Source organism: Salvelinus namaycush, chromosome 10 (assembly GCF_016432855.1).
Source record: "Salvelinus namaycush isolate Seneca chromosome 10, SaNama_1.0, whole genome shotgun sequence".
NCBI classification, from domain to species: domain Eukaryota; kingdom Metazoa; phylum Chordata; class Actinopteri; order Salmoniformes; family Salmonidae; genus Salvelinus; species Salvelinus namaycush.
In genome coordinates, this window is record NC_052316.1 from 10,496,580 (window position 1) to 10,508,221 (window position 11,642).

At 39.4% G+C, this 11,642-nt stretch overlaps 1 protein-coding gene across 1 annotated transcript; it reads left to right on the forward strand.

Moving 5' to 3' along the window:
• Positions 1–1,628: 1,628 nt before the first annotated feature.
• On the forward strand, positions 1,629–9,187 carry LOC120054654 (syntaxin-6-like). The gene is made up of 8 exons (XM_039002179.1): positions 1,629–1,802; positions 3,064–3,233; positions 3,448–3,542; positions 3,815–3,877; positions 4,185–4,313; positions 4,490–4,596; positions 4,875–4,969; positions 6,183–9,187. Exons 1-8 carry the CDS (start codon positions 1,768–1,770, stop codon positions 6,257–6,259), a joined length of 771 nt encoding a protein of 256 aa, XP_038858107.1. The 5' UTR covers positions 1,629–1,767; the 3' UTR covers positions 6,260–9,187.
• The last annotated feature ends 2,455 nt before the right edge of the window (positions 9,188–11,642 follow it).

The following is an 11,642-nucleotide window of genomic DNA, read 5'->3' on the forward strand; positions in this document are numbered from 1 at the left end:
TTATGCTTCAACGCTCTTAAGGCCATAGTGGTTTTGATACCATTATTCTGTCCTTTGTTCTGTTTCCTTCCTGTGTACACAGTTAGTATTATTTATTACTATTTATTTTATTATTTATTACTATTATTATTTATTTGGCTGGCGCCTTGCTGAACCGAAAGAGTGTGCTTGTATACTTTCTTAAAAGACCTTCACTTGAAAATTAGAACAACAAAAAAAATTGGTCATTCATTTTGACGTTTTTGCTAAGGAGAACTTAGTCACGCAATTGTACATCTAACTAAGATGTTTGGTGCAGTATTTCTCAAGTGAAAAAATGTGGATGAAAACTATTCATCTCTCCTTGAATGACAACAAACACTTCATTGAAGGATCCCTACTGTTGACCAATCCCCGACAAAGGGGCATAGACTTCAACTACCGACTTCGGCTTGCCTCTAGAAAATGTTTTGTATGCACTAACAGACAAAAAAAATACATTGCCTAAGATCAAAACTAACAAAAACTTCACAAAATGCTCTCATAATATATGCACAAACTGTTCCAAACTGTTTTTGGATGGTAAGCATGTGAACACCTTTAGTTGTTGAGGACATTTACCCATGTTGTTGACTTTCTGGATCTAAGTCATAATACTGAGTCTACCTTTAAACTGTGGAGTAATGAGTAGGAATAATTTAAAGGAGAGACCTGAGTGAGGCAAAAAATATATAAAAAAATTTTTTTTTACATAAAACAATTTAAAAAATGACACGTGACTGAGGCGAGGGAGACGAATCAATTAATGAAGTATTTGGCAATGAAAAAAATAAAAATAAAATAAAACACTATTAAAATAAAAACAAAATAGAAGTAGCATGATTCAGTGTTTTCACATGTAAAAGTGATTGCGTTTGATAAAAACGCTTTATCTGCCTTCCAAAACGAAAATTCGAAAACGTATTTTATGGAAAAGCAATGTATGTTTCTGTATGATGCACTATACTGCACTGTTGACAACATGACCAAGTGGAGCAGATTAGGGGCGCGTTCGATTTCATCACTTTCGTCAAATCGCCTTTCAAAAGTGTGTTGCATTATGGGGATAAAAGTTGTCCGATTTGCGCCTACATGTCGACTGCATGAATTTTACAACAACCATGTGATTAAAGGTCATGCAATTTCACCAACTGCAACCATCGCCTGCATTGTAGAAAAATTAAGCAATATTGCCACAACTCAAATGTACAAATTAATGTAATATGAGTCTCTCTCGCCAATTGATAGTACAATGTACACACACTGTATATTTACAGTTTGTGGATGTGTGATATGGGGTTTGGGTAAACAAAATATTTTGACATTACAAACTATGGCAACACTGCCATGTTGCACTGAGTCTTGCTGTTGGAAAACCACATCAGTGTCTGACTTTCGGCTGTAGCTGATGCGACTCCCCCGACTTCACTACTCCACTTTCGTCTGCAGTTAGTTGCTTTGCTTTAGCCTTACCACTCAAACCATAGGTAGGACTGTTCGATTTGAGAATGGCGCTCCTCCCTCGCCGCTTTTGCCCGTTCAAGTCACGGGCCATAGACCGGTGCACCACGGCTCAGGTTAATAGAACTCCCTCACTTGCAGTCGGATTGCCCGCATGTAAACATGGCTTTAACGTCTATGTAAACAGAACGCAGGGCTCCTCGTTTTGGACAGTCAACAAGTCAGGCATGTCTCTCGAAGGTGTATAGGAGTTTTAAACATTAGTAGTGCAGTAAATTATTTAGCAATATGTCTATGGAAGATCCGTTCTTCGTCGTCAAAGGGTAAGTAGCCAAGGCTTCATCAGATAACGTTAGCTTGTTACTAGTATCAAGTTTGCCATCAAGTCTGGCTTTAGCAAGGATGGCTAACGTTAGCTTGGAACAAAGGGGAATTGTTGTAGTTAGCAAGCTTAGCTATCTGTTTAGTCAGTTAGCAAATTACGTTCGTGTTTCACAGCCCAGCTGTGACAATGGTGAGAGGCATGGATAGCAATTTGCATTTTTGTGGCGCTTGTTGTTTATTGTCACGTTTAACTAACGTTTAACTTGCCCGCCTCACTGAGGTAACGTTAACGTTAGCTAGTTAACGTTACACTGTTGGATGATTAATATAAGATCGACAGCTATGGCAAATATTCAAATTTACTTAAAAAAATATATATATATGGGTTGATGTAATAGTGCATGTGTGGTTATATTAATATGCATTTGTGACTAACGTTATGTCAACTTTAATGTCTTACCAGCTACTGCTTAGCTATCCCGCCTTGATCATGAATCTTAGTTCCAATACATCACACATACAGTAGCCAAATTAGCTAACTTAAGTCATTGGACGAAAACGTTTAGTTATGTAGGTATTGTAATTTGTTAAGAGCCATGACGCTTGGTCTTAACATTAAAACAGATCGATAGCGCTACGGGTTTGGAAGCATATGGACCTTATCTTTCATATCGGTGATAATAAAATAAAACGGTTAAATTGATATACACCTTCCTAGGGTTATTGTTCCCACATGGCCATATCTCCGCGTGTTTACGGAAAACAGACGGAAGACATATTACTAGCTATGCTAATTAGCTATCTGCGTCTCCTAACACCTGTGTGTAAACGGAAGATGGACGCCACTAACGTTGTCACTGAAAAATACTGTCGGCTGCAACTGTGTTAAAACAGTGTATAGTAACTGTATATTTTGCATTTGTAATATGAAAGTAAAGGCCTTTATATTTCTAGAACCTTACCGCAATTTTGAATAGGCCGTTATTGTAAATACGAATTTGTTCTTAACTGACTTGCCTAGTTAAATAAAGGTTAAATAAAATAAAAAATAAAGATTAGTGTATTTGGCTATTTTGTCTGCCCAAGCAAATTTGCTTCTAAACAGACCATGTCAGGTCCTTGGACTATAAGGTATAACGTTAGGCTCCTTTAGTCCAATATTGGGCTACCTCTTAGTATTGTATTTCTATGTGCTTTAGGTAGCTCGATACTGTAGATGTACTTTTTATTATAGTCTTTTTCTATTCAACAAATCTCCAGTGAGGTCCAGAAGGCGGTGAACACTGCTCAAGGGCTGTACCATAGATGGAGCGAGCTGCTGCTGGATCCCAGTGGTGCTTCCAAGGAGGAGGTGGATTGGACCACCAATGAGTTGAGAAACAGTCTGCGGTCCATCGACTGGGACCTGGAAGATCTCGATGAGACCATCAATATCCTTTCAACATAAAATGACTCTTAGTTTAACTTGCTTATATACTGGTTTATCAAAACATTGTGAACCGTGCTTCATCTGTGAATAGAATACAGTACTTTAAAGAGTACAGCATGCTGCAAGTGTAGTAGTTTAATCTTCATAGAGAGTAAAATGATTTGATTATTTATCATGCCTTTGTTGAATAGGCTATTCCTTAACAGTAAATGCAAGTATTGTTGAATCGAACCCTAAGAAGTTCAATCTGGACGCAGTGGAGCTGACCAAACGGAAAGGCTTCATCACAAGCACCAGACAAACTGTTAAGGTGAGTCAGGCCTAAGGCACACAGGCCCGGGAAGGATTCTAGTTTAACTTGCAGTAGCCATCGCACACATATAGTTGGAAGCAGCAGTAACCATATCAAAAAGAATAGGGTTCCTGAACCTTCAGTGCTAGGACCCCTAATAGTTAGAGATGTTGTATTTTCTTTATAGCCATTATCAGCCAATCTGGATATGATGGCTGGTGCATGCCTTTATTATTACATCCTGTTATTGAACATACTGTGTTTTATCTCAATGCTGTGTTCTATTTCAGGAAATGAAAGACCACATGTCCAGTCCGACAGCCTTAGCCATGTCCGACAAGAAAAACAGACAGGTGTGTAACTCTATGTAACTGTTGGGCTAAGATCTTACTGAAGCAATTTTTTTACTGTTTGTCACTGTGCATGTAATGATGCAGTATGACGGAATGCACTTCTCAAACGTGTAGCACGTTTTAGATCAGCAGGTTGCGTACTGCTTTATCTGATCGTTGACACTGCAAACAGCCTCCGTTAGCGTTTGTCAGAGAGTAAGTGCAATTCGTATTGGTAGGATACTCCTCACCATTTCAGTTGAGTGACCATGTCCACATACTTCAGCAGATCTCCTATGTAATCATTGCTGCTCCACTTCTCCCTCAGGCTCTGTTAGGGGACAGTGGGTCTCAAGGCCCAATCTGGCAACCGGGACCCGACAAATACACCCGCCTGGACCAAGAGCTACGGACGGCCAACTCCCAGTTCATTGAGGAGCAGCAAACCCAGCAGCAGGTATAGCTAATAAAAATGTTTCATGCTTATGTACACACCTATGTTGATTGCTGTACTTACTAGTGAAAAGGAATAATTTTATTTCTATTTTTACAGTTGTATCAGTTGCAACATACTTTGTGTGAAATGAATAATGTGACATAATTCAGCGATGTTGACGTGCGTGTGTGTGTCAGCTCATGGCAGAGCAGCAGGATGACCAGCTAGAGCTGGTGTCTGGGACCATCGGGGTGCTGAAGAACATGTCTGAAAGGATTGGCATGGAGTTGGACGAACAGACAGTGTACGTAAACATCCACTGATACACAACCACAGCAACATTAATCAATGACATGAGTATTAGAGTTTCAGGTCTGCACAGATCATCAGATGCCATATGTATCAAGCGTCTGACTAGGAGTGCTGATTTAGGATCAGTTTAGACTTGTGGATGATAATGAATAAGATTATATGGACAGGGGTACCTGATCCTAGATCAGCATTCCTACTCTGAGACACTTTGTCAATACGGGTTTATATCTTTCCTGGTATCTACAAAGCAGCATGTCTTCTCTCTTGTAGTATGCTGGATGACTTCTCCCATGAGATGGAAAGTACCCACTCCAGACTGGACAACGTCATGAAGAAGCTGGCCAAGGTCTCCAACATGACCACTGGTAAGTAATGCAGCATAGTCTCTTTATTCACCACCATTCTACCATGGTTAAAAATACACTTCAAAATTCAGGAACCATCTCCACTACTGCAAGTTATCAAAGTCTGCAACTTTTGGAGATGTGGGTTACAGAGGTTACTTAAGTGGCGGTGTAGTATTGTTGTGGATGTCTTTTGATGTTCCCTAATATCAGGCCACTTATGTATGGGTGGTCATTAAAGATGATATATGCTTGACTTGAGAGAGAAGGCCCAGTCATTAACTTCCTGTTTAAGGAAATGTCTGTGCAAGACAACTTGGAGTCAGCCAGGATCAGCAGCTGAAGAGGAAGGAAAGGACCCCCCCCCCACCCACCCACCCACGTATAAAAAATGGTGGCACCTACTTATAAGGAAACCCTCTCAGGAAGCTTCCAACAGGAAGAACTCAGGAGACAAGGAGTCAAATGAAATCGGGTCATTTTGTTATGTCAGGATATCCAGTCGGTACTTTTCCCTGGCCCCTAGACCAACCAGTGTTTCATAACTCCGGTCCTCAAGTACCCCCAACAGCACACATTTATGTTGTGGCCCCGGACAAAAACACCTGATTCAACTTGTCAAGGGCTTGATGATTAGTTGACAAGTAGAATTAGGCGTGCTTCTCCGGGCCACAACAAAAATATATACTGTTGGGGGTACTCGAGGGCATGGAGTTGGGAAACACTGCCCTAGACAATGTAATACATTTTTTTTATTTAACCTTTATTTAACTAGGCAAGTCAGTTAAGAACAAATTCTTATTTACAATGACGGCCTAGGAAGAGTGGGTTAACTACCTTGTTCAGGGGCGGAACGACAGATTTTTCCGTTGTCAGCTCAGGGATTCGATCTAGCAACCTTTCGGTTACTGGCCCAACGCTCTAACCACTAGGCTACCTGCCTCCCCACTAGCGCTACCTGCGCGTAGGGTTTTATATTTGTACTTTATTGTATTATTTTTTCCTGGTGCTTTTTGCTAGTTTTCTTTGCAACGTTCAAGTTGCAACTTTGAAGTTGAATATTTCAGGTCGAAAGACATGGTATTCTCCATAGAACATGAATTCCTAGTAGTTGAACCTCTCATGCCTGAACATGTCTGATAGCAAGAAAAATGTCAATTGCTTCTCTCATTGTTTGATACAGTTCACCCGCATTCTTTTCCGCTCGCTCTGTTTTTTTCTCTTTCTCTTGCAGACAGGCGACAGTGGTGTGCTATTGGTATTCTACTGGCCATTCTGTTTGTGGTCATCATTCTCTTCTTCATCCTGTGATGACCAGACCGTCCACCATGACACACTCCCACTGACCCCCTCACCCCTGTCTCCGTTTGACCATAGGGATGGACTTTACATGGTGTTGGGGAAACATCCAAGGTTTCCACTGACATAGGGAGATGGCTATCTAACCCCGACCCCCTTTTTACTTACTATGCTGTATATACAGTGATGCTTCTGTGGCTGCTGCAGTTTCCTCTCAAGCAACGTTCTCAATCGTCGTTTCAGATACCTGCATTCAACTTAAACCTCCCTTGGCGTGAAAGATTTAGTTTCTGTGCATGCGCAATTTTAGGTAGGATGTGAATACTAATCCTGAAAATGTTTTACAGAAACCTGTTTGAGGTAAACCAGGGTAGTTCAAACTCCTTGTGGCATTTTAGTGTTAATATTCCGAAAATTATGTATGAAGAAGACTAATCATTTAGAGGGCCTTGTCTGTCGTTTCTCACTGAAAACCCCTACGGCTACCATGGTCATAGTTTTTTAAAATATATTTTGTTTTGTCGTGCACTGACTGTGTAACAGGTTTATACAAGTATATTAAACCGTTTATATATAATCGTAGTTGGTCATAGTTAAAACAAAACACTGACGTAACAAGGAAAATTATATATATTGCTAAGCGGGTAAACGTATCACTAACCACACTAAAATGGATGAACTTAATGTTATTGTTATTAATTAGTTTATGTTTTTTCATTTTGTACTTAATGTATTTTTGGTATTTGCTTATACACTATCAACAGGTGTTTTAACACCCGCCTGTGAAATCAAGTCACTTCCTGCAATACTGAATGGAAAGGAGCAAAACCATATACTTTTGTATCTCGAACCGGGCTCAAGCTTGATTTTAGTGTCTCAATGTGAGCACTCTAATTTTGTGCGCAAAGTGTTTTCATCAAGATGTCCTTTGCGTGCATGTCTTCATATGTCTGGTGTCTTTCAGTCAGTGTTGTCAAAACGACAACACTTCACCATGAGGGCCCTTCTAAAGACTTCATAACATGCTTATAATCAGTATATGATACGCCCCCAGGCACTTCATAAATACTTGTAGGTACAATTCAATTGGCAAGCTAGTATGTCAACAGACCTTAAGTTGTTTATCTAAGCTACTAAGCATCATGCATTTGTTTTTGAACGTGTTATGCAGTTTTTACAAGGCCCTTATACCAAAGTGTTAAGTGTTCAAATGAAATGCTAATTGAGAAGCCTGACCTGCTTTCCCCTGCCAGGAATTAGTGTTAAGGTTTATCAGTGTTAGGAACATGATGTTGTAATAAGGATTAATAAGGGGAAGGGACTGACTGAGTCACACCTGGGCTGTATTCATTAGGGCACACCGTAGCAAAACATTTTGCAAAAAATAGTGTTTCTTATTGGAGATGATCAAGGTAGTCCCTGTTTAAGTCAGATTTCTGTTTGTTCTGTTTGTGGCCTAAAGAATATGGCCCTGGTAGTTGCTGTGCTCTGCATAGCCAGTGCCTTAGGCTGATACTGTATGTATGTTATGCTGGGTCTAGAACGGTTCATTTTGGTCTCGCTTCCCAGTTCCTACCCCCTACCTGGAAATTACATTTCAAAACGGTAACCAGAGTTCCAGGATGAGTCGAAAGTCAAGGGTTGACTGAATATGCAGGCATGTTTTTTTCCTTCTGTTTTCAGTGTGTTCCTATACAGTTCAAGGAGAATGATACTGTTGTGTTAGCCTGGTTACCAGTCTGTTTAGCTAACGTTCCACTCCTTGTACTCTGTGTCATATGCCAAAGATGTATGTTTAGCATGACAGGAGTGGAAAAATGGCCAAACAGACTGGTGTTATGTTAATTATCGTAGAAACCTGGTTACAGAGATTGATTCAATAGGTCTCCACTCGTTTGAGGACTTAATGTGAACGTAATACATTAATTCACTGTATTTTAGGTTGAATGACATATCAATCCACAGACCCTGAAGTCTTTATGGGAAATCAAGACAGTAAAACCATACATAAGAGGAATAAGGGTATTGTGATGCACAGTGATTGTACTACTGTATGAAATATAATGCACACTAGTGATCAAGGTTTTCTCTATGGCAGTCTACATAGGCAGCCCAATTCTGATCGTTTTTCACTAATTGGTTTTGACTGATCAGATGATTTTTGGAAAAGGATCTAATGTGAGTGGTCAAAGACCAATTGGTAGAGCAAAAAAATCTTAATTGGACTGCCTGTGTAAACACAACCTGTGACTCTCAAAAGTTCTGAAAACACTCCTTTCAAAGGTCTTATAAAGTTAGCAAAATATATTGTATGTGTATGGTTTGTCTTTTATGAGTTAACACTACACGTTCACTGTACTAGAAATGAAATACTGTATTTACAGTGTCATTTGAGGTAGAAAACATTTTAACAATTTGTTTCCCAGTTTACTTATGTTTTCACTTATCAGAAGTGTTATGTCTGGTAGGAAGAGTTTGACTTGGAGTTTACAATATTTGCATTTATTTCAGATTATGGACAATTTGAAGTGTGACGGTGACCTAGACAATTATGTACCATCACAAAAGCAAAGTGTGTGTAAACTTTGCGAATCCTTTTGCAATGCTGTATTACGATACAAAGTACCTTTAGCTATAAATACTGTACTTATTGCGCAACCAAGTCACTGGTGACAGTGATGGGTGACAGGTGGACGAGATGTTTGTGGAGATTGTGTACAGTCCATGGCATTGTAAGTCATGGTGTGTTTTTGTTTGCGTGAAACTGTGTGTTCATGCTCCTGGAGTGTATGAAAATACTTTTTACCCTTGAACTGTTCCCCTCGACCTCCATGTCATCATGGCTGAGCGTCTGTAGCTGAAGAGTCCTGAAAATAAAACTGACAAGCAGGATGCTGCAAAGATTCACTCTGTTTCAGCTCATTCCAATAAAATTATGTGCTCAATTTGCTTGATTTTACTCTTTTTTTTAAGGGTATATAGGCCTAGCTCAAGATGGAAATTGGTACTAGTCACAGATCTAGAATCAGAATAACCTTACCTGATCTTAACCATTTAGAGGGATAATAAATTATCTGACCTTGTTCCTACTCAGGAATGTGATTCTTCCTGATGAATCAAATCCTGATTTCTAGATATACGATGGTGTCCCGATCACAACCCTTCTACTCCAAGTGGCTCCGTATTTTCCTGGGATATCTTGGTTGAATAGGAGGTAAGTTATGGTTGTAAGAGGAAAATGGGAGCTTGGGTTAATGTCAGTGGGGCCAGCTGTCGGCCAGCAGTGGCAGTTTAAGTTTGAGACGTTGTCTATTGATTCAGACAGTCAGCAGAGAGCTTCTCGTTGAACACCACTGAGCAGTGGTTGAACTCAGGTCAAATGACAGATGGCCCTTTCCTCTCATGTTTCCCCTCCTTGTTTTTCCTTTGTCTGGAGAGGAAATGATTAGTCATCTACACCTGGGTACCCTACACAAACAGCCCTCAACCCTGAATACAACACTCAGTATCTTTTGGAAAGACAATGGTTTTCATGAAGCCAGACAAGTATAATATAACGCTGACGCCATATGTTTTTCCTCCTGCCATTGTGATGTTTACACCCCCATGTACCACTAAGGGCAAGGAGCTTCATAGGATCCAGGAAGGGATGGAGACTGCTGTGAGGGGATGTTTAGAAGTCACTAATATGATGTGCAAATCTCCATATAAAAAGAAGAGGGAAATTGCTGATGTGCCTGGCTATGTGAACATGTGTTGTGTTTGTATGTGTACAGTAGGAGCCAGAGGTGTAGACAAGAGTCACAAATTTGATGACTTGATAGAAAATAAAACAACTTGAGACTTGCCTTGGAGCCTCAAGACTCTGGACTCGATTTAGACTTGAGACTGATGACTTCAAATTATCTGGCCAGATTTTGTAACATTTTGCCACTGGACAACAGATTGGCTAGTAAAACTATAACATTCAGTGTGGGAATCTGCTACGGACCCATCTTGTCTATGCGCTCTACGGACAATTCCTTCGACCTCACGGCTTGGTTTTTGCTATGACATGCACCGTCAACTGTGGGACCTTATATAGAAAGGTGTGTGCCTTTCCAAATCATGTCCAATCAATTGAATTTACCACAGGTGGACTCCAATCAAGTTGTAGAAACATCTCAAGGATGATCAATGGAAACAGGATGCACCTGAACTCAATTTCGAGTCTGAATACTTAGGTAAATAAGGTATTTCTATTATTTATTTGTTTTTTAAATTTGCAAAAATGTCTTAAAACCTATTTTTCTTTGTCATCATGGGGGGGGGGGGGTGTAGATTGATTAAGAAAAAAATATATAATCAATTTTAAAATAAGACTAACGTAACAAAATGTGGGAAAAGTCAAAGGGTCTGAATACTTCCCGAATGCACTGTATGCAGCTCCAAAAATAGTTTGGTGATCAAGAATATGAACTGTTTATTTTGCATGCTCACCAGCAATGGGGCATCACGCAACAATTTCTAGCATAGGCCTACTGGTCTTTTGGAAGTTGATAATGGAGTTATGAAGCTTGCATTTGGAATTTGTTGTCAAAGTAAAATTATTACATAATCAACATGTGTTGTAGACAAAATAATGAAAGGGTCTGTCTGGTAGTCCCAATAAATAGACACATTTCAGATTTTGGGACCTTGAGACTATGAGGCTCTATCTGCACTAAGCATAGTTCTGAGATATTGAACATCAGTTTTCACATCCCAGGTCTCAGAACTGTTTTGTAGTGAATTGTTTGCTCATAACCCATTAAGTTCCTCAGCTTAAAGGTACCTGTGCTTCCAATCTTGAGACATTTGTAAATTCGTTTTTTAAGGGGGTGCAATTGCAGATAGAACCGTATAGCTCTGAAATGTCAATCTAGGTTCATTTATTTGGCTCTTCTCAATTAGACATGTTCAGTTTTTAAGAAGACTGTAGCTATTTGAATACATACATGATAGAATAACACTATTTTACCAAAATAGAGTCAGAACACATGATCAAATACATTAAGAAATTGATTATGGTCATTATGGTCATGTCATCACTGAACAACGATTTGACATCATTTACTTTAAGATTTCTGACAGTGTTTTTTGTTGTTGCTTGCCTGCCATTATTGCTGGATAGACTAGCCTAGACCATACTTAGAGGGAGATGGCAAAGACGTGTTCTGATTGGTCCGTCTGTATTTGTTCAGGCTTGTGATTGGATTACAGATAGAACCTTATAGTGCCAAGTTCAAATGGGTTTATGTAGATATAACTTTATAGTTGTTCAATTTTTTTACTTAAAATTTACTTTTTAAAAAATAGAACTTTACAGACATATGAAGAACCATCTAAAGATACATGTGACTAACTCATTTTTTAC

What these genes read in the sequence shown, in the direction of transcription:
- LOC120054654 (XM_039002179.1), top strand. Translation starts at nt 1,768, where the DNA reads ATGTCTATGGAAGATCCGTTCTTCGTCGTCAAAGG. An exon ending in CCGTTCTTCGTCGTCAAAGG is followed by an intron (nt 1,803 to 3,063) that starts GTAAGTAGCCAA and finishes ACAAATCTCCAG; the next exon opens with TGAGGTCCAGAAGGCGGTGA. An exon ending in GAGTTGGACGAACAGACAGT is followed by an intron (nt 4,597 to 4,874) that starts GTACGTAAACAT and finishes TCTCTCTTGTAG; the next exon opens with TATGCTGGATGACTTCTCCC.